The 26,128-nt window shown below is 44.4% G+C and overlaps 1 protein-coding gene across 2 annotated transcripts in view; it reads right to left on the reverse strand.

Moving 5' to 3' along the window:
• TBC1D12 (TBC1 domain family member 12) overlaps positions 1–26,128 on the reverse strand; it is a 107,964-nt gene that overhangs the window by 5,088 nt on the left and 76,748 nt on the right. For both annotated transcript variants that reach the window (XM_040434744.1, XM_040434743.1), the window contains 5 exons: positions 16,903–16,997; positions 12,116–12,187; positions 9,135–9,263; positions 7,121–7,230; positions 4,890–5,148 (listed from right to left, as the gene is read on the reverse strand). In XM_040434744.1, the coding sequence (XP_040290678.1) occupies positions 4,890–5,148; positions 7,121–7,230; positions 9,135–9,263; positions 12,116–12,187; positions 16,903–16,997 (665 nt within the window). The remainder of the gene's footprint in view (positions 1–4,889; positions 5,149–7,120; positions 7,231–9,134; positions 9,264–12,115; positions 12,188–16,902; positions 16,998–26,128) is intronic.

Below are 26,128 nucleotides of genomic sequence, written 5' to 3' on the forward strand. Positions count from 1 at the left end.
TATGCTAAAATACATTTTTTGATGACAACATGACATGAAAACATTTTAAGGAGACCTAGCACACTGCCTTAACTGCATTCAAGGCATTACACTCAGCCAGCTAGACTACTACTCCATACCAATGAGGAGCAAGCACCCCAAAGCAGTTGTCTACAGATGGAAAGTCGGCTTTACCCCTTATGTTCCAAGGCTTGTTAAAAAGTCAGACCTTCACTCATAGGTAGGGATGAGCGAATTTCTATTTTCAAGTTTGGCGCACAAGGTTCGGGTTATCTAAGAATTCAGTTATGGATTCCGGTACCAATATCCCGAACCTTGTATGCCGAACTTGAAAACAGAAGTTCGCTCAACACTACTCATAGGGACTAGAGTTGCACCGGGTATCGAAGTATCGAAACCCAATCAATACTTTTAGACCCGGATAGTTTCGATACCGGGTTTTACTATTTAACGAGAGTAGGCTGCGCAGCCTAGTATCAATTAGAGAACATGGCACGCGCCGCTCTCAGCACGTGCCATGTTCTCCTCAGCAGCACAGCGGAGGAGTCAGTCCCTCCCTTTCTACTGTGCCGCTGCCACAAATGGGAACTTAGTGCTGAGGAGAAGGGGAGGGACTGTGGCCATTGCGCTACCAATGAATATAATGAACCCATTAATTTAAGTGTAGGCAGTGGGTGCCAGCGGCTGTATCACATACCCGGCCTCAATAACAGGGCACACTGATCCTGCAAACTACAACAATTAACCCCTCAGGTGCCGGAGCCCCAGCAGCCCACGGCAGCAGGGACAGAGTAAAGTCCTATTCACCTTTATAGATCTTTATTAGGGTGAATAGTACAAGGATTCTAGCTCCTAAGGGGGTAAGTAAAAAGTAAAAAAAAAAGTTGAAATCGTTTCCCAGTTCTATATATAAAATATATAAACAGTAAAAATATATATATATTACATATCGCCATGCCCGAAAAAGTGCAAACTATTAAAATATTTAAAAAATATCTCCTATGTGGTGAACGCCATAGCATAAAAAAATAAAAACCGTGCGATTCGCCATTTTTTTGTCACCTTGTTCTCCCCAAAAACAGGATAGGATTGCTCTATTATGGGCCGAACGTTTCAGAAAATGCGGAATGCAGATGGCTTTTTTGAGGTTTTATTTTTTTTCGTGTGGTATCGAATATTGCAATAATTTTTTATGGTATTGAAAGCAAATCAAAATTTTGGTATCGTGACAACCCTAGTGACACACTTCCACAAGGAAGGCATATTACCTTCTTTATACATTGGCACGCTGTATGTTCTGTTATTCGCTTGCACTGCTGCATTTTATCATTGTAATATATTTGATATGGAAAATCAGGTGAAGAATTTAATCATATCGCAGTATGATGGTTACATGACTTATGGAGGTCGTTCCGTTATCGTTTGTGGGGCCCCACTTTTAACCTGTCATTTATAAACCCCTCTACAGTAATTAAAACCAGCTGCCATGGGAGGTGTGCGCCCTTGTCAGCTGAATCTAACGGTGCTGGTCTCATCTCGCTCTGTGGTTGCATTGCAGAGAAAACAGCACTTTATTAATATGCAAATTAGTCCCCTGGTGCAATGAGGGTGTTGCTATTGCTCTTCATTGCACCTAGAGACTCTGTTCACTCCTACAGGCCCCACCACTTTGACTGACAGGGCCAGGCAGCGAAGACGTAATCACGCCTAGCTCTTAAGTCTTGCACCTGCGCTTTCGCCCATGTTTGGCGCAGAACAGAATCCATCGACCGGGAAGCATATGTACTGTGCCTGTGCCAAATACTAAAGTGAAGGCACAGGTGTGAGACTTCGGGGTCTGGCTGTAGGAGAGCGAGTGGAACCAACGCCACTAGATTCAGCTTACAAGAGCACATCTCCCATGTCAGCTGGTTTTATTGAGCGGTATTTACTGACGAATACTCTTTAAAGGGGTTGTCCGGGATCAAAGTAATTTTTAAAAATGTTAATAATCACCTTGATATTACGCAGTAAAGTCATTCTGATGCTCTGTGTATTTTTTTTTTCATCCTCTTTGCTCCTATGAGTCTCTAATACTGCTGTCAGTATTGTTTACATAGCAGCTCCTGTGCTATGTCATTTCCTGCCACACTGCCTTATGGGTCCCACAAGGCTGCGTGACTCTGCAGCTGGATCTCACAAGCCTTTCCACTCCCCCTAATCAGTATTCCGCCTCCTGCCACTCATACTCCTCATCAGTATTCCTCCCCTAAAACCACCTTTTTCTAAGCCTACAAACTGAATCCCTCCCTGCTTCCATGTATCTGCTCTCTGCTAGCATTGCATAAAAGACAATAGTGGCAGGGAGCTGTAGCATATCCCATTCATTGCAACTGACCATGGGAGGCGTGCACTATGCTAAATAGCATAGTTTGCTGCCTCCAATAGAGCCTCCTTCTACTCCTAATAACACTCCTCTATGGCCGGTGACATCATCGGCAGAGGGGGGCGTTCCTTAGTGAGGCGAGTTCCCTCCTCCAATACTGCCTCCTTCCTAACGGTGATGTCACAGAGGGGCGTGGTTTAGCTCTGACATTTCCCTCCTACTGACAGCCTCCTTGCTAGCTGCAGTGCAGAACGATCCTGTGTGCTGGTGACGTCACCGGGCTCCTTGCTAAGCGGAAGGAAGAGGCTTAGCACACCAGTAAGAAGTCGGTACGTCACTGAATCTTTGAAAATCTGAACTTCCGGCTGAGAATTTCTGAAAGAAATACAGGGCATCAGAAAACTCTGGCAAAGGTAGGACAGGAATGTATGTAATATTTATGTGCTTGTTGTACCCTTACAACAATGTCCCCAATCCCGGACAACCCCTTTAATAATGATTTAGTTTGTATTTGTGAATTGTTGGCTATTTTAGTACTCACTTTTTTATATAGGTTGGGATTTAAGCAATAAACTAGAGGATCTTAGACAAATCTGCCATAGGAACACTGTAAAAATATGGTGGCTTAGTGGGTAGTACTGTCTTACAACACATGGGCCGCCTGTATATTCTCCCATGGATATTCCAGTCTCTACTGTGTATGCCTAATATTAGCCGCACTGATGACAAGCACTATCAAAAACTATGGACATTTAGGAGCTATACAGGCCGCAAGACAGAAATCAGAAAAACATACAAAACAATTAAACATTTTATTTTTAGAAACGATTGTTATAGGAGTTTTCCCAGTAAGTAACTTTTATACCGTGTGAAAAGTTAGATTTATGCAGGCCTGGAAGCTAGGACACTCAGATTTAGAGTATGATGTTATTCATGGACTTGAAGCTGCAACGTCAAGTCCCTCAGCATTACAAAGAACAGGAGTCATGGAAGTCTAAGAAAACTCTCACCCTTAAGGTGTCCGTCATGTCATTTTCATTAATTTTAAGGCTACATGCACACGATCGTACGTGTTTTGCAGTCCGCAAATTGCGGATCTGCAAAAAAATGAAAACGGATTATGTCCTTATGGCATCCGTTTTTTTGGGGGGCGGATCCATTGTATATGCCTATCCTTCTCCGCAAAACGGACAAGGATAGGACATGCTCTATTTTTTTTTTGCAGAATGGAACCATGGACAACGGACGCGGAGAACCAACTGTTGACTATCCGCATTTTTAACAGCTCCATAGAAGTGAATGCGTCCGCATCCTATCCGCAAAAATAAACGGAACGGACGCGGAAACAAAATACGTTCGTCTGCATGAGGCCTAAAGGTGGGGAATCCTCTATGCACAGATTTTACATTGTAGGGACCCCTTAAAGGGGATGTCCCAGAATGACAACTTATTACCTATCCACACAACAGCATATAAGCGGACTGCTGGAATCTCAAGAACAGGGGATCCCATGTCCTCCGTTTGAATGGAGTTCCAGTCGAGCATACTCATTGCTGCATTCCATCTCTGTGGAACTGCAGGAGAGAGCCGAGTGCTGTACACTGATATCTACATGAGTAATAGTAGTATGGCAATGTCCAATGCTCAACTGGCACACTATTCACATAGGGGACACTGAACCCCTGTTCTTCTGATCGGTGAGGGTCCCAGTGGTCAGACACCCCATCCCAATCACTTATTTCCTATCCTGTGGAGACGTGCTAAGTGGTCATTCTGTGATAACCCCATTAATAATAATGCTAATATCTTCATATACCTCAGGCATAGTCTGCATCAGTTTATGTTCCACAGATTCTACTCCTATGGCAGATCTGAGCAGAAAAGCTATGTAAGTTATATATTGGAAAAACCCTGTAAGCTTTAAAGGGGTTCTCAGCTGTTTACTATTGATGACCTATCCTCAGAATAGGTCATCAATATGAGATTGGCGGGGGTCTGACTCCCGGCACCCCCGCCGATCAGCTGGTTGAAGAAAAAGTAGCGCTGCCTTCTCTGCTCGGTTTATCTGCTCATAGAAGTGAATGGGGACGCCATACTTGTAATTACACTGCTCACCACTGCAATTGCTGCGGTGAGCAGATAAACAGAACAGAGAAGGCAGCGCTTGTACGAGGGCTGATTGGCGGGGGTGCCAGGAGTCAGGCCCCTGACGATCTGATATTGATGACCTATCCTTAGAATAGGTCATCAATAGTAAAAAAACAAAAACGGATGACCCCTTTAAGAATACTGTGTGCTAAACTTAGAGAGATATTCATGGGTGTAGAAGCAGTAAGACCAGGTTGGTCTACATATAACCATGTGGTAACGATTACAGATCTGCTCTGCTCACATAAGGACACACATGAATACAATTTTGGGAAACTGTACAAATCCTTTAAGAAAACTGATCGGCATCTTAAATCATAGAACTCCTCACAGGGAAAACACATTCTCGAAAGAAAAAAAAAACTCCCCCACTCACCTGGGTCCACTTTTTATTACTGTTTTGCATCTGAATAGCTGCAATGCAGCTGAAGAGCTTCTCGGATGTAATGTCATCAGGCAGTTTTGTGAGGAACTGTGCTATGTGAATAAAGTCCATCTGTAAAAGGATCTCTTCATACAGTCGCAAGATTCCCAGCGCAGTTCGAAACAAGAACTCCTCGCCGTCCCTGCAGAACACGTCCCACACTCGACAGGCAAGATCAAGTGGTAGCGATTTACTGTACAGAGTGAATATCCTGCAGGCACAAAGAAGTCAAGCACATACATTCAAACCACGATGTCCGAAAAACCTATCTATAAAGACTAGCAACTACCGTATGAAGCCATCACACAGATTTATTAGACAAGGATAGGCTGTAGTAAGAAACGGCGAGTAAGGGCCCTTTTACATCGGCTAAAAACTGGGGTAATAATCTGGAAGGAGTATTCGTACGAATGCTTCTTCCAGATAATTGCCCCATGTAAATGTGCCGCTGATCACCTCCACTCAACAATCAGGCAATTATAAGGCATGTTCAGCCCGTTTCCGACAATCGCCTGTGCACTAAAAATGCCTGTGTATTATCCGACATGCTGTTTGCGGGCTGCAATACGGGCATGGGGCGCACACACTCGTGTGTATGAGCCCCTTATACAAACTCTCATCCCCGATAATTGGCCTGATTATCAGTCCGTATAAATGGAGCTTTACAGTCATTGGTTCTGTATTTTATTGAGAGAGGAATAGGGGGAAGGGAAGCTGAAAGTGATATCAGAAAGGAAGATCACATCAGTGATCCTGGGGAGTGGGGGGCCTGGATTTGGAAGAAAGACGTTTTTCTTTACGTATAACTGAGGGTATGTGCCTCTGAATGTCACCTTTAGGGCTTTTTCCCGCTAAGAAGCGAGCAGATGAAAAGTTACGTTTAATCACAGCTCGCACCTTATCAGACCATTTGCCGTCCCTGTGAGATATTTACTGACGTCTGGATGACAGACGTTTTTGTTTTCCTCGGTTTTGAGGATTTCACTGAGATACGTGCAAAGGTAGACCTCCTTTTTACTTTTAGGAGGTGTACCGTGTCCAAGCTCTGCTTGGATCATACTTTTAGCCGCAAACATGTGCAAAATGAAAGGTGACTGGTTAAAATGGTGGGCACTTACTGAAATTATCTGGTTGTGTGTGTGGGGATATCCTATTTTTAATTCTACATTTAGGTTTTATCTATGCATGTAAAAAAAAAAGCTGCCCTCCATTCATTTTCTATGGGGCCGGCGAAAATAGGCGAGCACGCAGTACGCTCCCATTCACTTCTATGGGGAGCCGGCTTGGTGGTGGCCGGACCGGAGTCCTCCAGCCACCACCTTGCGGGGCTTCGTTCTCGATATAGGACCCGCACCTATAAGACAATGGGGGCATATCCTAGTTATATGCCCTTATTGTCCATGATGAGACAATCCCTTTAATGTTTCAGGCAGAAAACAGCCTATTGGAGCTCACCAGATCCAGCTATGGTGGATTCAACAGATCACCACCGGATCCCTATGGACTATGAGTACTTTCACACTTGTGGCAGAGCATTCCGGCAGGCACTTAAGTCACCGGAACTGCCTGCCGGATCCGTCAAAACGTATGCAAACTGATGGCATCTGTCTCTCCAGTGTCATCCGGAAAAACGGAACCGGCATTTATTTTTTGCATATATTTTGCGGTCTGAGCATGCGCTGACCGCAATGCCGGATCCGTTTTGCCGGGACACTTGGGGACGGCAGGTGCTCCGGAATTTTGGACGGAGTTAAAACCGCAGCATGCTGCGGTATTATCTCCGTCCTGGAAAGTCAAAAAGACTGAACTTCAGACATCCTGATGCATCCTGAACGGATTGCTCTCCATTCAGAATGCATTAGGATAAAACTGATCAGTTCATTTCCGGTATTGAGCCCCTAGGACGGAACTCAATGGCGGTGATCCAGCTGCTTTCCGGCATAAATGTTGGGTTTCGGCCGGACAAAAACTGTTGCATGCAGTGGTTTTTGGTCTCGCTGGTAGCCGGTATTTATGCCGGATCATCTTGACAGACGTATAAGCGGCCTTATGATACAGGAGCAAAGTATAAAATTTACAAGCAGCGTCATGTGACACATAGAAAACTACCCTCGTGGTGAAATAAGAGTAAAAGAATAAAGTCTTGCGGGTGAAAAGGGCTTTCTGGTCTCCATGTAACTTACCAGTCTATCAGGTAGAGGTCTGGTGTAAGACTATAGGAATTGAAGTGCTGGAAAAGCTTGGGGAGATTCTCTTCAAAGAATACTTCAAAGGCTGCAAAGTATTTCAGCATCTAGAAAAGAAGGAGAGATGAAGGAGAAATTATATACCCGGGAGAGCTGTCAAGAAACTGTTATTGTGCCTTATTGAAGTGGTTGTGCCAGAAATTACTTTTTACTCTAAAGTTTATCTTCGTCAATTACTCTCACTCCCATTATTTCTTGGAATATATTGGTGCTATAAAATAAAATATTAAGGATGCTGCTAGACTCTGCTGTAGAGATTAACGTTAGTTGGCAGCCAGTACCAGCGATGCCGAATTGTTCCCTGTACTCAACAAGACGTTGAGAACCTTAGTAGAGCAGAGACCCATGCAGGGCTGCAGAATCCAAGCGAGCATTTTTGAGGAGGGAGTTACGTTTTCTGGAAATGCCAGCATTGACGAGTTCCCCTTTTAATAATGGATTACAGATGTGTGGGTTTCCTCCAGTTTCCTCCCACACACCTACATACTGAGAGGGAACTTAGGCTACTTTCATACTTGCTTTGTTAATTCCGGTTTTGAGATCCGGCAGAGGACCTCAATACTGGAATTAAACGGATCCGTTTTGATTTTGCACATCAGGATGCGGTTGTGTGAAATCAAAACGGAAATAAATGGATCCATTAAAAGTCAATAGGTTACGGATCCAGTTTTTTTAGGTTCCATAAAAAATGGACCAGTCACCATTGACTTACATTGTTTTCAGTGCTGGATCATTTCCCCCCCATCCCCCCGTTTTTTATGACCAGACACAAACCCGCAGCTTGCAGCGGTTGTGTGTCCGGTCACAAAACGGAATGCTGTCCGAACGGAAGACGTCCTGAACGGATCACTTTCCATTCAGAATGCATGAGGACTAAACGGAAACGTCGCAGAGGATCTTAATAACGGAAAACAACAATGCAAGTGTGAAAGTAGCCTTAGACTGTGAGCCCCTCTGGTGACCACTTGATGCAAATGTCTGTAAAGCTTTGCGGAATATGGCAGTGCTATATAAATGCATAAAATAAATAAAAATAAACGAACGGACCCCTTTAAGTTTCTAAAGAGCAAATAAAATTTAAATAAGTGTGCAGTATACTACTGCAGTTCAATTCACAAACCACAACGCATGGAATTAAACCTGACGTTATATCGCTGGCACTTAAAGGGGTTCTCTCACTTCAGTAAATGGCATTTATCATGTAAACAAAGTTAATACAAGACACTTACTAATGTATTGTAATTGTCCATATTGCCTCCTTTGCTGGCTGGATTCATGTTTCCATCACATTATACACTGCTGGTTTCCAGGGGTTACTACCACCCTGCAATCCAGCAGTGGAGGCCGTGCTTGCACATTATAGGAAAAAAGAGCCAACCTTCCTAGTATGTGGGACCATGGGAGCTCTCGGAGGGACACATGTGCAGCAGATCCCTATCCAGCCACCTCATATCTGTGCTGCAGCGGGGCAGAGAGGATGGCGCTTTCTCCTATAGTGTGCAAGCGCGGCCACCGCTGCTGGATTACAGGGTGGTTGTTACTACTGGAAACGAGCAGCGGATAATGTGATGGAAAAATGAATCAAGGCATCAAAGGAGGCAATATGTATAATCACAATACATTAGTAAGTGCCTTGTATTAACTTTCTCTACATGATGAATGCCATTCACTGAAGTGAAACAACCCCTTTACTCCATGAGGCACAAATACATAAAATGAAAATAATATTTCAAATGTTGTAGTTGGACTATTGATAAATGTGTCACAAGCTTCATTCAGATTAAAAACGTATTGGCAATTAGAGAAAAAAAAAAAAAAAGTTCCTCGGAATCACATTGTAGCCTAGTAAAAGGCTCTTATTAACGCTGCCAACTCAGGAAGCCAAAAAGCCCGCTATGAAGAATGGCCCTGTGAGCCTGTATCACATGATGGAGATATCGGTATGGCGTACCATGCTGTGATCTACCCGGAAGAAGGCCAGCTGGCATGGCTTATTGAGAAGATTTGCAAAGGCTATGAATGCATCAGCTTCTTCCAAGTTCAGAATGAGCACTGCTGCGATGAAGGACATGCCCTGGACCTGCACAGGGGAGAAATGAACAGAACAGGTCCATTAATAAACTACTACGTCATACTAGCCCAAGAGTACAGCTGCACAGGGATTATGTAACCTCCCCAATGGACGGAAATGATGCTGTGGATGCATGTGTCCCATCGACACTCATGAGAAACTGCTTAATATAACCCAGCACCAGTAACATCTGTGCAGCAAACGCACTGCCGGCTGCCTATCAGGATGACAGCACTAAACTGTAATGGGCCAAGGGGTGCTGCTTAATATAGTGGAGGCTCCATTCATTGCAGTCTAGAGGGTTGAGTCTGAAGCATGAAATTAAAGAAGCAATTATCTTCCCCATAAAAGTTTTCATCGGGGACAGCTTCCGGTAGAAATATGCTGGTCCAGGAATAATATCCGCACCCAGTGACTGTAGACTAGGATTTTGAACCACCTAATTGCCACGTAACTCATAGCGAATCCAATGGTTTTAACTATCTACGCATCGGACTCGCAGCGCAAGTATGCAGCAGCACCCGTCCTGACCTCCCAGCACTGATAGGGTCACATAGCATTATATCGATTTATGATGCTATGTAACCCTTAGGGTTCTAAGATGTACTAGATAACACTGACATAATGTTGTCAGTGTTATCCAATACATTTCGGAACTGTAAGGGTTACATAGCCTCATGAATCAATATAACACAATGTGGCCCCGTCACTGCTGGGAGATCAGGACGGGAGCGGTCTTATACTCACCCTGCGAGTCTGATGCGTGGAACTCGCGCGACTGAAAAGGGCCTAAGTGTGCAATTATAAAAATGTGCTCCATGCCACCCCCAACTGAATGAATAAGTGTGGTTTATTCACGTTAGAGATACTGCCTAGACGGTCTCATCCACAATACTTATGTAGTTCACTGCAAACTACCACCTGCTGTTATCAGCCATTTCAGGCTTAGGCTGACTGTAAATGTAACATTAAAGCATATTTGTCATCACAAATAATTTTTCAGAATAAGCTGTCATTTGTGTACATGAGGAGTAACACTATATCTGCTTACTTGCATGTGGCATTTAGCACCAGTGTTTGCCTTCTGCAGGCTCCATCTCTATTTGTCAGTTTTCCCTGAGCTCAGAGGTAGGGACTAGCTGCTATGATGTTTCCCATACACTGCCCACAAAGAAGAGATCCTGAACCCTTATGGGAGCATGAAGGACACTATACATGGATAGTGAGCAGTGTACTTGTGAAGCCAGCACTGTTGTGAGATAGTAAAATAATTACTGTCTCTCTCACTGCAGCTCTTCCCTCTTTCTTTGTTTTACATTAATCATGGAATAACCCCTTTAATTATCCAAAATGAATCAAATCTGTTGGGTACTATACAGGAGTGACATCTATGTGAATTAGTTAGAGCACTATGCTGGGATCAAAAACCTTGGGAGTGACCAATTCAACAGAACATTGGTTACATGGGAATGAGTTAATAGGAGTAAGAAAACTGGGTGAAGAAGGTATCACCTGGAGTGGGGAATACATATGGCAAGACCAATGGTCGCAATAACACCTGTACAAGCCTCATAGACGCTTGTTAAGGCCATTTTACTCCCTGGAAAAAATCCAAGGTGTGCCAATACGCCTTAGAATTTTTCCTGACATTTAGCAGCGTAGGGCGGTGCTGTGAACAGCACGGGCAGCGCTGCGATGCGGCCTGTGCCCGCAATAACCAATAACAAAGCTCCTTACAGCAAGGAGCTTTGTTTTTGGTTAATTTGGGTGGCTGCCAGAGGGATACAGTGCCCCTGCAGCAGGGGGAGCTGGAAAGAGGAGGTGCAAGCTCCCTGGAGAGCCAGGAGCAATGTGAAGACCATGGTAAACATGGCAGCGGTGGAGCTGAAGAGGACTCCTCAGTGGCGTAAAACTACAGCCCCGGACATCAAGGTGACAGCAGTGTGTGATCACCACACACTGCGTTACATGCACCACACACTGCGTTACATGCACCACACACTGCGCTACATGCACCACACACTGCGCTACATGCACCACACACTGCGCTACATGCACCACACACACATCTCACCGTGATGTAGGTAGTGCAGTGTGTAGTGACAGCAGGCAGGCTATTATAGCAAAGTGATAAAGTACAGGGAGGATCCGCCATACTGACCTGGACTTTATCACTTGGCTATAATTGTCTCATGTTATTTAGATTAGTAATGGTTCCCTGCAAAAATACCCACCTCTTAGGCCACGTTCACACCACCACTATTTATTGCTGTTGGTCTACTCTGTTAGATGAGCAGAGCAACAAAAATAATGGAAGTGCTGGATCGGGCACGTAAGGGTGAGTTTTTGTCATAAGTTCAATGTACACAAAAAACGTATACATTAATGGACGTCTCAGACAGATGCCATACTGTGGCATCTGTCACTATACAGTTCCATTGTAAAGAAAAAAAATAATAATTATATTTATTTTGCAGGACGGGAAAGCATAGTGTAGCACGCTATTCCATCCTGCAAAATCCAGCAAAAAAAAACAACGAAGGCCAACAAGAGGGATGCTTGTAAAGTCAAATGAAACAGCCAAAAAGTTCAGAATTAAAGGTGTTGTCCAGTATTCTGATATTACTTATCCTCAGGATAGGCCAGCAATATCAGATTGGTGGTGCACCCCCAGCTGATCAGCCGTTCCAGAGTAGGTCTAGAACTGGAACTATACAACTCCATCCATTATGTAGTGGACAGAGTCAGTCCAATCCACAATGTATGGGGCTGTGGAGCTCCAGCACAGGGATAAATTAATGGCAGCAGAGCCAAAAGAGTGAAGACTAACGCAATGCATAATAGTAGACAGTTCGACATACATAGCCAACATCTGGTCTGTAACACGTGTAGGCCCCCAGCACGCTGTGCAGCAAGTCATGATACGGTCCCCCCTGCAGCCAGAAATAAAAAAAACGGTCAGTACGCCATTTTCCTTTTTTGGTATATATAGAAGTGCAGAAGCATAAACACAAAGCACTACACAAAAACTGACTACTGAGACATCCTCAGGATGGGTGTGGATTTGTCAGCGGGAATACGTCTGTTCTCAGCGCCTGAATACAAAGAACTTGGCAAAATGGGTTTACACGCTGATAAAGGTCAGCTCTCGTTACAGCTGCCGCATGAGGCTGCATGGCGCAGATAACCTTACACAGTGAATTTACCTTTTGTCTGCCAGTAACACTGAATAAACACAAGAACCTAAGAATTAAAAGGGTTCCCGTGGTTTAGGAAAACCTGTCTTTCTTCCAAAAATACCAAAAAAATAAAAATAAAATAAATACTGTAGCAGCGCAGCACATCTCCCCACAGGTTACGTGCGATACTGCAGCTCTGCCCTATTCACTTCAGTGCAGAAAAGTACAATACCAGACCTAACCCATGGACAGATGTGGTGGGGTTCTCTTTTAATCCTGGACAACCCCTTTGAATATAGGATTGTGTGGTGCTCTGGCTTTTCTTTCTATTTAAGATGATTTACAAATTTTTGAAGTGTTGGAGTAAAAAAATAAAAATCTCCAGATTAAAAAGTATAGGTTGGTGAAGGCAGGGTGGCTCAGTGGTTAGCACTGGTGACCTGCAGCGCCGGGGCCCTGGGTTCAAATCCGACCAAGGACAACATCTGCATGGAGTTTGTATGTTTGTGTAGGCTTCCTCCCACACTCCATAAACCTACTGATAGGGAAAATCAGCCCTAAAACATACAGGGTCTGATGGACCCTCCTGAACAATCTATCATTCTTTACAATAGGGAGGTGGGTGCCCGCACCACACTATTCCTTTTGGTAGACTGGCACAATGCCTCATTTTCCCAACCCTCCAGACTGGGGGCGATGTGTAAACGGAGACTGAAAATGGTGTAAGGTAACTACACTACTACCTTTAAAGGTGTTGTTTCAAGGTTTAAACATAGTCTAGATCCACATAACAAGTGATCATTGGGGATCCGAATACTATGGCCGCCACTGTTCACAAGTACCGTTCCCACCCCCTTATGAACAGAGAGGCAATCAAACACGAGTGCTGCTGCTCCACTCGTCTCTATGGAACTGCCAAAGAAGCCAAGAACAGCACTCTGCCGTTTCATATTCCTACAGAGATAAATGGCGCAGTAGTGCACATGCTCAACTGCCATTTTGTTCACGCTAAAGGACCTCCATTCTCATGATCGAGGGGGCCCAGTGGTCGGATCCCCACTGATTAGACTCTTATCCCTTATCCTATTAATGGGGTAAGTTTAAAACTTTGGACAAGCCCTTTAATGTGACATTTTACAGTCTTTATAATTATGTAAGCAAATTCGCTCTTCTCCGGAATAAAGAAAGCTTTCTGTCTAGTGCCAGGTCATGTCCGACCCATTACAGAAGTAGAAGTCATGACCTGGCTGATGCCTCTTGTCATGCTTCAAGGCTCTGTACTGGGCCACATAGGACTTAAAGAGTACCTACCTACAGCTGGCACCCGGCAGCGTTTTCTTCTTTCTGGAGGAGAGCCAATTGGCATGCTTTATCCCTACACTAGCTGGATCTCCACCAGCCTTCCCAAGAGCAGGTAAAGCCAGACAGCAACAAATAGCCTTTTGTTCTAATCGGTTTTTATTTTTTTTAAATTCTTTTTAACATGATTATGCGGCGGCCATCTTGCCTGAGCTGAATTTCTTTACAGGAGCCAAATGGCCCATAGACACAATGGACAGGAGGGGGCCCACTCATTTTAAGGGTCCATTCACACGTCCGCAAACGGGTCCACATCCGTTCCGCAATATTGGGAACCGGTGCGGACCCATTTATTCTCAATGGGGCAGGAATGGATGCGGAGAGCAAACTATGTGCATTTCCGGAGCGCAGCCCCGAACTTTCGGGCCGCGGTTCCGCAAAAAAATAGAACATGGGCAGTTCCATGGAGGGTGCCGGCCGGGTGTATTGCAGATCCGCAATACACTACTGACGTGTGAATGGATCCTCATAGGAGAGTTTTCTAGGCATGCTCCGTGATCAGAGGCGAGCTGATAAGCTTTGAGCGTCATCCATTGTGAATGGTGGATCCTGTGTTAACTACAGTGAGGTCTATAAATATTGGGACGTCGACACAATGCTAACATTTTTTGCTCTATAAACCACCACAATGGATTCAAAATGAAAGGAACAAGATGTGCTTTAACTGCAGACTGTCAGCTTTAATTTGAGGGTATTTACATCCAAATCAGGTGAACGGTGTAGGAATTACAACAGTTTGCATATGTGCCTCCCACTTGTTAAGGGACCAAAAGTAATGGGACATAATAATATTCATAAATCAAACTTTCACTTTTTAATACTTGGTTGCAAATCCTTTGCAGTCAATTACAGCCTGAAGTGTGGAACGCACAGACATCACCAGACGCTGGGTTTCATCCCTGGTGATGCTCTGCCAGGCCTCTACTGCAACTGTCTTCAGTTCCTGCTTGTTCTTGGGGCATTTTCCCTTCAGTTTTGTCTTCAGCAAGTGAAATGCATGCTCAATCGGATTCAGGTCCGGTGATTGACTTGGCCATTGCATAACATTCCCCTTCTTTCCCTTAAAAAACTCTTTGGTTGCTTTTGCAGTATGCTTTGGGTCATTGTCCATCTGCACTGTGAAGCGCCGTCCAATGAGTTCTGAAGCATTTGGCTGAATATGAGCAGATAATATTGCCCGAAACACTTCAGAATTCATCCTGCTGCTTTTGTCAGCAGTCACATCATCCATAAATACAAGAGAACCAGTTCCATTGGCAGCCATAAATGCCCACGCCATGACACTACCACCACCATGCTTCACTGATGAGGTGGCATTCTTAGGATCATGAGCAGTTCCTTTCCTTCTCCATACTCTTCTCTTCCCATCACTCTGGTACAAGTTGATCTTGGTCTCATCTGTCTATAGGATGTTGTTCCAGAACTGTGAAGGCTTTTTTAGATGTCATTTGACAAACTCTAATCTGGCCCTCCTGTTTTTGAGGCCCACCAATAGTTTACATCTTGTGGTGAACCCTCTGTATTCACTCTGGTGAAGTCTTCTCTTGATTGTTGACTTTGACACACACAAACCTACCTCCTGGAGAGTGTTCTTGGTCTGGCCAACTGTTGTGAAGGGTGTTTTCTTCACCAGGGAAAGAATTATTCGGTCATCCACCACGGCTGTTTTCCGCGGTCTTCCGGGTCTTTTGGTGTTGCTGAGTTCACCGGTGCGTTCCTTCTTTTTAAGAATGTTCCAAACACTTGTTTTGGCCACGCCAAATGTTTTTGCTATATCTCTGATGGGTTTGTTTTGTTTTTTCAGCCTAATGATGGCTTGCTTCACTGATGGTGACAGCTCTTTGGATCTCATTTTGAGAGTTGACAGCAACAGATTCCAAATGCAAATAGCAGACTTGAAATGAACTCTGGACCTTTTATCTGCTCATTGTAATTGGGATAATGAGGGAATAACACACACCTGGCCATGGAACAGCCGAGAAGCCAATTGTCCCATTACTTTTGGTCCCGTAACAAGTGGGAGGCACATATGAAAACTGTTGTTATTCCTACACCGTTCACCTGATTTGGATGTAAATACCCTCAAATTAAAGCTGACCGTCTGCAGTTAAAGCACATCTTGTTTACTTAATTTCAAATCCATTGTGGTGGTGTATAGAGCCCAAAATGTTAGAATTGTGTCGATGTCCCAATATTTATGGACCAGACTGTATACACAGAGGTGATATCTGTCATTCTAATCCTGTCTGTAATAAGCAGATAACTGCAGTAAAGTGATCCGTACAGACCAAGAAGTGGCGCTTATTATTAGGCTTAGGGGCCAATGTGAAAATTATTTCAAAATAGGTTTTTAAAGGGAGTCTGTCACCACATTTAAGCATATTAGACTGATCAATTAACGTTATGTGCCACCCAGAACTTAAAAACGGTACCTTTGTTGTATCTAATGGAGTTTTCTTTCAGCCAAAAATGAACTTTTAAGATTCTGTAAATGCGCCCTCTCAATCGTCCGAGCCCCAGGCAGCACCTCCTCAACGGCTCATAACCCCACCCTCCGTGTGCCTTTGCCCGCCCGTTTACTCTCCTCCTCTCTCCTTTTCCACTGTGGCTGCGCGGTCAAATTCGTAGCGCAGTGGAAAAGGAGAGAGGAGGAGAGTAAACGGGCGGGCAGAGGCACACTGAGGGTTATGAGCCGTTAAGGAGGTGCTGCCTGGGGCTCGGACAATTGAGACGCCGCCCTGGGCACTTGAGAGGGCACATTTACAGAATCTTAAAAGTTCATTTTTGGCTGAAAGAAAACTCCATTAGATACAACAAAGGTACCGTTTTTAAGTTCCGGGTGGCACATATAACGCTATTTGATCAGTCTAATATGCTCAAATGTGGTGACAGACTCCCTTTAAACGTGATTTAAACAATAGATCACATTCTCTTTAAGAAAAAAGGCTCTGTTCATATTTCACACATACCGATGGATCCTCCCAAAGCATATCCCTCACTGTAAATGATAAGCATATAATTGTATATATTCTACTGATAAGACTGTCTCCTATTAACCAGGCTTAAATAATAATGATAAAAAGGCTTTTTACTTCAAAGGAAACTTTTACCTTCTGGAAAATATACAGTGAAGGGAATGTTCGGGATATGTCTAGTTTAATTAGCTCTAGACTGGCTTCTCTGTCAGCGACCGACACCCCTGCATCTAAATGAAGCAAAGAAAGACACGTCACTGGAAAACACATCGGACTCTAAAGGAGCGATCAGTGCAGATTATTAAATGCTAAATAAATCAATAGCTACGACGGCCCATACATCAGGGCCAATATCACTAGACTTCTCTTCTTTACTGCTAGTTAAATCAATAATGCCAAAGACACAACTAATTCATTCCAAGGGTAAAAGGCTCGGACTGCGCCGTCGGAGCAGAGACTGATGGCTCTGTAGTCAGAATAAGAATGAACTGAAACACATACCAAAAAGTGCTCCTAATGTCTCACGCCAAGGATGCATTATTTCACCTGCACCTTAATGAAATGTCCGTAGGATTATAGGTTAATATTAAAGAGGTTGTGTCACTTCAGCAAATGGCAATTATCATGTAGACAAAGTTAATACAAGACACTTACTAATGTATTGTGATTGTCCATATTGTCTCCTTTGCTGGCTGGATTCATTTTTCCATCACGCTTTTCCAGGGCTTACGACCACCCTACAATCCTGCAGCAGTGGCCGTGCTTGTACACTATAGGAAAAGGTGCCAGCTTCCCTAGTGACTAGGACTGCGGGAGTGTGCACAGGACGGCGAGTTTTCCTACAGTGTGTAAGCACGGGCACAGCTGATGGATTGCAGGATGGTCGTAACCATGAAACGAGCTGTATATAATGTGATGGAAAAATGAATCCAGCCAGCAAAGGAGGCAATATGGACAATCACTTCATCACCATGATCAATGCCATTTGCTGCAGTGAGACAAGCCCTTTAAAGGGAACCTGTCACCGGGATTTTGTGTATAGAGCTGAAGACATGGGCTGCTAGATGGCCGCTAGCACAGTCCCCATAGCTCTGTGTGCCTTCACTGTGTAAAAAAAACGATTTGATACATATGCTAATTAACCTGAGATGAGTCCTGTCCCTGACTCATCTCATGTACAGGACTCATCTCAGGTTAATTTGCATATGTATCAAATCGTTTTTTTTTACACAATAAAAGCACACAGAGCTATGGGGACTGAATATAGCAGAAGTGCTAGCGGCCATCTAGCAACCCATGTCCTCAGCTCCATACACAAAATCCCGGTGACAGGTTCCCTTTAAGCTTCCAAATCCTTATATGCAAACCATTGCTTTTACATGATGCTTTGAACAGAAAGTCAAGCATTCATCTGGTGCCATTTATTTTTATTTTTAGGTAGACTAAAAACCCAGGGAATGGAAACCCATCGACAGGCTAGATCAGGAAGGCTCTAATTACAGGGGTTCTCCTCAGTTGGATAGGTCACAGATCCCGCTGCAGATAGTGGACAGCTTTAAATATCTAGGGGTGACGATCACGCCAAGGGTTACAGATTACGTTAAGGTCAATATAGACCCCCTGATCGGTAAATTTGCGGAAAAGGTGCTGACCTGGTCTAAACTTCCTATGTCTGTAGTGGGACGCTGCAATTTGATTAAAATGATCTTGATGCCTCAACTGCTGTATGTTCTCCACAACTCCCCTGTTTGAATTACCCAGAGAGTGTTTTACAAAATTCAGGGTCTCTTTCGCTCCCTTATTTGAAAACTCTCCAGAAAAGCAAGGATGAGGGAGGACTTGCTGTTCCGAGCCCATGGCACTATTTTATGGCGGCGCAGTTGCAGCACTTGAAAGGCTGGGACAGGTTATGGGCGCCAGACCGTCGGCAAGGACAATATCTTTCTTATCGGGACATGATGTCCCCTTTCATATGGCGGAAATTGGAAAGATACAGGGAGTTGGAGATACTCCCACGCTATCTCTAATTCACAAAGTCTGGTCAAAATTTAAGGCTGTACTTGGTCTCACAGGATTTCATGGGTATACCCCCTTGTGGCGAAATCCACACCTGCCCAAAATGTTTCGATTGGAGGGTTTCTCCCCATGGGAAAAGATGGGTGTTCGCTGCCTGCAGCACATACAGGACGGAGGCATCTTGAAGACCTTTGCCTGTTTGAAGGAGGAATTTAACCTCCCAAACACTGCATTTTACCAGTATTTACAGTTGAGACATGCGTACCAGGCACAATTTCCGGGAAGTGGATTAGTTTCATCTACCCCATTCTTAATGCAACAATTATTGAGCCCTGGGAGCACAAAAGGGGTGATTTCATTACTATATCGCCAATTGCATGGGGGGTTACTCCTGGTGGATCCCTTCCGGTTAAAGATAAATGGGAAAGAGATCTGGGTGCTATCTCCCAAGAGCAATGGAATGATACCTTAGCCTTAATACCCAGCTTGACTCTTAATGAAGCGCAGCGCTCGTCTCAGCTGTATCTACTACATAGGGTTTATAGGACCCCTGCTTTCCTCTATAAAATTGGTCTTCGCCCTGACTCCTATGCCCTCGCTGCAGGGCCGAGAACGCCTCTGGTACATATGTTCTGGGATTGCTCTAAGTTAGATACATACTGGACGGATATTGCCAGGATTATCAGAGATGCTACCCAAGTGGACGTTCGTGGAGACCCTAGGTTTTGTCTTCTGGGACTGCTAGAAGTTGATGAGGGGGATACTAACTTATCTTTATGTATACAGAGAATGCTGTTCCAGGCCCGAATAGTAATAGCTAAACACTGGACCGATCATGACCCGCCCACCTCTCGGGAATACCTTAATAGAATGAACACCATCCTAAGGTATGAAAGGGGAATATACTTGAAAAGGAAGTGTCCCAATAAGTTTCTATCTATTTGGCAGGGGTGGTTAAGTGCTCCGGGTCTAGTGTCAGGGGCCCTCGCTGTGGACTGCCCTCTTGGATTAAAAATAATAATTACTGGGGTTCTCTGGGAATACCCTAATTTTGTATTAGTAACCCAATATAATAAGAACCATTGTAATATATACGCCCGATGGGGCGATTCTAAAGCTCCTCACATGACCCTATCAATCTGCATCCTTTTCTAACATATACATACATCTCTTCCGGCCATGTACACACCGCCACTAATGACACCATGTACACGGACCTGGTGCTGCATCTCCAAAAGGTCATGTGACTGCACATGCACAGTCCAAGACACTGCCTCAGCAGCTCCTGCGCACCTCCATGGGGAGTGGGCACACAGAACTGAGTGAAATGTACTTTGGGGCTCACGGCAAGAGCGTCAACGCACCCAAAACTATGAACTTCCAGAAGAAATGAAATCGGATACAGCAGGTGGAAGGGGAATTAAAACAAAGGAAAAAAATGTATTTGTGAGTTAAACATCTGTCGGTCTTTACTGAAGTACTTTGCCATCCCATGCTTACTATAAACTTCTACACTCCCAGAAAATGACTTTAGGGCACTGCCACACAGTGAAGTAGCAGCAAAGTGGATGTCATCTACATGCTGCTGACAATTATTGGAACAATATATGTACATAGCATGTGGATCTTAAAGGGGTTGTGCAGGCCATGTATATACAGTTGCAAGAAAAAGTATGTGAACCCTTTGGAATGATATGGATTTCTGCACAAATTGGTCATAAAATGTGATCTGATCTTCATCTAAGTCACAACAATAGACAATCACAGTCTTCTTAAACTAATAACACACAAAGAATTAAATGTTACCATGTTTTTATTAAACACACCATGTAAAGATTCACAGTGCAGGTGGAAAAAGTATGTGAACCCTTTGGAATGATATGGATTTCTGCACAAATTGGTCATAAAATGTGATCTGATCTTCATCTAAGTCACAACAATAGACAATCACAGTCTGCATAAACTAATAAAACACAAAGAATTAAATGTTACCATGTTTTTATTAAACACACCATGTAAAGATTCACAGTGCAGGTGGAAAAAGTATGTGAACCCTTGGATTTAATAACTGGCTGAACCTCCTTTGGCAGCAATAACTTCAACCAAACGTTTCCTGTAGTTGTAGATCAGACGTGCACAACGGTCAGGAGTAATTCTTTTTTTTTTTAAATCAGATCATTTTTATTGAACATTTTACAGTGTAAATACACGTTTTTCCACAATACATACAAGGATGACATAGAGACATATTGTCCATAGGACTAATAACAAAAAGGGCACCAAATTATGTGTATTAATCCAGTTCCAATCCAACCCCCCCTCCCCATCCCACCCTAACCTACAAAATACAAAGGCACATTTTTAAACATTTCTATTCAGACATCGAAACGACAGCCATGGATCCCACAATTTTTCAAATTTCGCTGGACATCCACGCTTCTGGTACACCATCCGTTCATAACTCAGCATTGTGTCAACCGCACTTAGGAATTCGCCTAGGATTGGCGGCGCTGTCTGTATCCAATGTAGGGCTATTAACTTCCTAGCGACATATAACATTCTCCCTATAGCTATTTTATTCACCTGCCTAGTGGCCAATTCAGAGACATATCCTAACACACACACTTTCGGGTCAGAGGGTATCCGTACCTTGTATACATCCTGTATTGTCTGACGTACCAACTCCCAGTATCTCCCTAACCTCTCACACGTCCACATCATATGCAACAGATCTGCAGACACCACAGAACATCTTGGACATTCATCCGTGGGTCTGAACCCTATACGAAACAAAAAAACTGGTGTTTTGTAGACCCTATGGACAATAAACAGTTGCGAGAGTTTACGTCCTTCACTCAACGAAGAGAGAGGTATCGCCTCCAGTATGTCAGACCATTGGTCATCAGTTAATTCGCCAACATCTTTCTCCCATTTACTTTTAGCCGTAAGAGGATGTGACATTAGAAACTTCTCAAGCAGCAGCTTGTATATACAGGATATCATACCTCTCCTCGCCCCCCTGGACAGAATCTGGTGCAGTGCAGCATCTCTCCCAGCCACCACAGTCGTACCTTTGAATGTGGAGTTGTATGCATGTCTCACCTGAAGGTACTTATAAAAGTGAGTTCTAGGCAGATCATACTTCTCTTGAAATCTGGCAAATGACATGAACTTCTTTTCCTTCAAAAGATGGCCCAACCTCAGAATACCCTTCCTTTTCCATGCCCCAAACTCAGACAGGGAGAGGAATTCCGGCAGCACAGGATTGCCCCACAGTGGAGTATATTCCGTATTGCCGAAAACCCCCCTCAGGAGCTTGACCTTATTCCATACGGACTGCATCAAGTGTCCCAAATCGCCCATCGGACCACTCTTTCCAGCCCCCCTAGTCTCCAGGATCATCATTAGGTCATTAGAAGACAAGCAATGTTTAAACAACTGACACGACATCTCACTTGACTCCAGTTCCATCCACCCCTTAAAATGTTGGCTTTGTGCAGCCAGGAAGTACACCCAGGGGTTTGGGACTGCAAGGCCCCCTTTTGTTTTAGGATATTGCAACGTTTCAAGCTTAATTCTCGGTTGCCCCTTCCGCCATATGAGCTCCCTGAAAGTAGCATTGATAGGAACAAATTTGGATTTTGACAGCCAGACCGGGGAGTTATGTAGAACATAGAGTAGCTGGGGCATCAACACCATTTTAATGAGATTAGCTCTTCCCGCCACCGACAGATATAGTTTACACCATGCCTTAGTCTTATTACGAAATTTGATAACCAACGGGTCAAAATTAAGGCGCCCAAAGTCTCGGATTTTCGGAGATATATGAATACCCAAATACTTAAAGGTCGCTACACATGGAATATTTCTGTCTCTCACTGTCTGTGATTGCACTTGCCCGTCGAGCAGCATAATCGCCGACTTACTCCAGTTAATAGTCAGACCCGACAGATCCCCGAAGCAATCAATGATTTTCATAGCCGCTTCCAACGATGGACCAGTATCTCCCAGAAAAAGCAAGGTGTCATCTGCATACATCGCCACTTTATTATTAACTGTCCCATATTGGAACCCCCGGATGTCCATTGATTTACGAATTGCTGCGGCTAATGGCTCAATCGCAACTGCAAATAGCAGAGGCGACAGCGGGCACCCCTGTCTAGTACCCCGGCCCAAACAGAACTTGGGGGACACCCCTCCATTCGCCCTGATACATGCCTCGGGTTTAGAGTATAGCACCCGGACCCAGGATATATACTCATCTCCGAACCCCATATATGCCATAACTCTCCACAGGAATCGCCACTCAATGCTGTCAAAGGCCTTGGCCGCATCTAATGAAAGGATAGCTCTATCTCCAACATTATCAGCTGGAAGTTGAATACTGGCAAACACTCTTCTAATATTAATTGACGTTGATTTCTGAGGCATGAAGCCAGTCTGGTCAGAGTGTATGATAGACAGAATCACTTTAGACAGACGCATGGCCAAGACCTTTGCAAGCAACTTAACATCAGTGGAGAGTAACGATATCGGTCTATATGAGTCAGGGAGAGAGTGATCCTTGTCCGACTTAGGAATGACTACTATTACCGCCTCCTGCATAGACGGAGGTAGCACCCCCCTCTCCTTGGAACAATTGAATACCTTCAGAAGTTCCGGGAGCAACACTTCCGCAAAGGACTTATAAACTTCCGCCGGAAGCCCATCCAAACCCGGAGCCTTGTCATTAGCCATAGCAGCCAATGCCGCCTTCAATTCTTCTAGCTCAATCGGCTCCTCTAACCGCATACTGTCTTCCCTAGAAAGCTTAGGAAGATCTAAAGTGGCCAAAAAGGTGTCGATCTCCTCATCTGAGCATGTCACCCTGGAAGCATACAGAGAGGAATAAAAATTATTTAGTATATTCAGAATGTTATCCGTATCACGCCTGAGGACGCCGCCAGCATCTAACAGGCCAGATATACATTGTGATCCTTGCTGCGCTTTTGCGATAACAGAGAGCATATGGCCTACACTCTCACCTTCAGTAAAAAATTGCTGCTTGTAAAACAGTCGTTTCCTCTCTGCTACCTCCAAAAGGTGACACCTCAACTCCTCCTGCCTAGTCTTCAAGGTATTGCTTGTCATGATAGAAGGATTTAACACAAAAGCTTCCTCCGCTATCTTCATATTGTCATGTTTCTGCCGATCAAGCTCTCTAGATTTAGATTTAATCCGACTGACTGTTTTAATAAAGGATCCTCTGAGGAAGGCCTTCATCGCATCCCAGACGACTAACGAAGACGCAGTCCCTTCGTTTATACAAAAATATTCCCTAAGGGATTGAAGCATATCGGACGGGTCCCCCATCAGTTTTAACCAAAAGGCATTAAGTCGCCAGTATCTAACCCCCGGCCTGGCTGTCACAGAGATATCAAGGGCGATGCTAAATAAGGAATGGTCAGATAGGGTCCTAGAAAGATACTCTGAGGTCTGTACAAACGGGAACATATGAGCATTTACCAGACCCAGGTCTATACGCGACAGGGAGCCATATGTCGAGGAGCAACACGAGTACTTCCTGTCCAGGGGGTGGGTCTCTCTCCATACATCCATCAGACCTACTTCCCTCAGTATTCTTGCAAACGAGGTTTCACCCGTACTACTACCACTAGGTGTGATCTGGCATCTATCAAGCGAACTGTCGAGTACATTATTAAAATCTCCCACTATTAACATTGGAAGTTCAGGAAACTCTGCCATGAATTCTATAAGCTTCCTTAAAGGCACCGAGGAAAATGGTGGGGGTATATAGATTGTTGCTAACACCATTCTCATCCCTTGGACCACACAATGCATTCCTATAAACCTTCCCTCTTCATCCACACATACCCTCAGGCATTCAAATATGATATTCTTATGAACAAAGATACTAACCCCCCTGGAATGCGAGGAGAAGACGGAATGCACCGAATAACCCAACCACGGCTTTTGCATGACATGTATAGATTGTTTGGTCATATGCGTTTCTTGCAAGCATATTATTGCCGGCTGATATCTAGACAGGTAACGGAACAGACCGTGTCTCTTTGTAGCATCCGCCATTCCCCTCACATTCCAGCTAAGTATTCTCGTAGCAGGTCCCATAAGAATGCATACATATATAAAAGTACATTTGAGATCTACAACTTTCCACCTCCCAGCAGCCGCGGGGAAAAACAATGTTAAATACCAGATTACAGATTCCCATCTCTTCTCTTTTTCCCCCCCGGACAAAATATACCAGGACTGTACGTTTCAGCATTTTAGAATTGCCATCATAAGCACCTTTAACGATAATAACCCCCGCTATTCCCATCCCCCCTCCCTCCCCCCACCCAACTATCCCTCCCCAGGCAATGAACATATACAGCATAATTAGATTCAGTAATGAACTTGGGGCCAACATTGTGAACCTGGCCCAACAGCGCCTGAAGCAGCACAGCATCCAGCACGATACCGTACGCAGGCACATTAGAAAGGTGGGGAGCAACCTCGGGCGTATGCTCTACCCACAAATTTCTTCAGCAACCGGCTAAAGAAAAAAGAAAATGTCCACAACGGTGGGTGGACGGTCCAGTGGACATCAGAACTTCAATCAGGAGCAGGAATGTCCAACAGTCTCAGGTGTCTGTTGATGGAATCCTAAGGCGACGCTCATTTTGATCCAGCCACTTGACCGCAGCGTCCGAGTCCTCAAAGAACACCGCGGATCCAAACGCCACCACCCTGAGCCTGGCCGGGAACATCATGGAGTACTGTACTTGCAAATCTCTCAGCCCCCGTTTAATCTCCACAAAGCGAGCTCTTTTTTTCTGTACATCCGACGAATAGTCAGGGAACAGAGACACCTGAACTCCATTAATTTTTAAATCAGGATGAGACCTTGCAGCCCTCAGTATAGTGTCTCTGTCTCGATAGTGCAGGATTTTGGCCAGTATTGGACGTGGCGGACGTCCTGGCGGCAAAGGCCTGGTGGGGACCCTATGTGCTCGTTCCACAGCATAAAGTGCAGAGAGTCCTCTATCACGGAATTTTTCCGCAAGCCATTTTTCAATAAAATCAGTAGCCTCTGGGCCCTCAGATTTCTCAGGAATGCCCACCAGCCTTATATTGTTGCGGCGAGAGCGGTTTTCTAGGTCGTCTGTTTTAGCATAGAGTGCCGCTATATCCTTTGACGCAGCCCGGCTCTCTCTCTGTAGGGTAACAGCCCCATCTTCCAGATCCGAGACCCTCCTCTCTACCTCTGAGGTGCGTTCAGCCACTTTATGCAGGTCATGACGGATAATGGACATGTCCGCTTTTAGACTTCCAATATTAATAT

Source organism: Bufo bufo, chromosome 6 (assembly GCF_905171765.1).
Source record: "Bufo bufo chromosome 6, aBufBuf1.1, whole genome shotgun sequence".
Taxonomy (NCBI): Eukaryota; Metazoa; Chordata; class Amphibia; order Anura; family Bufonidae; genus Bufo; species Bufo bufo.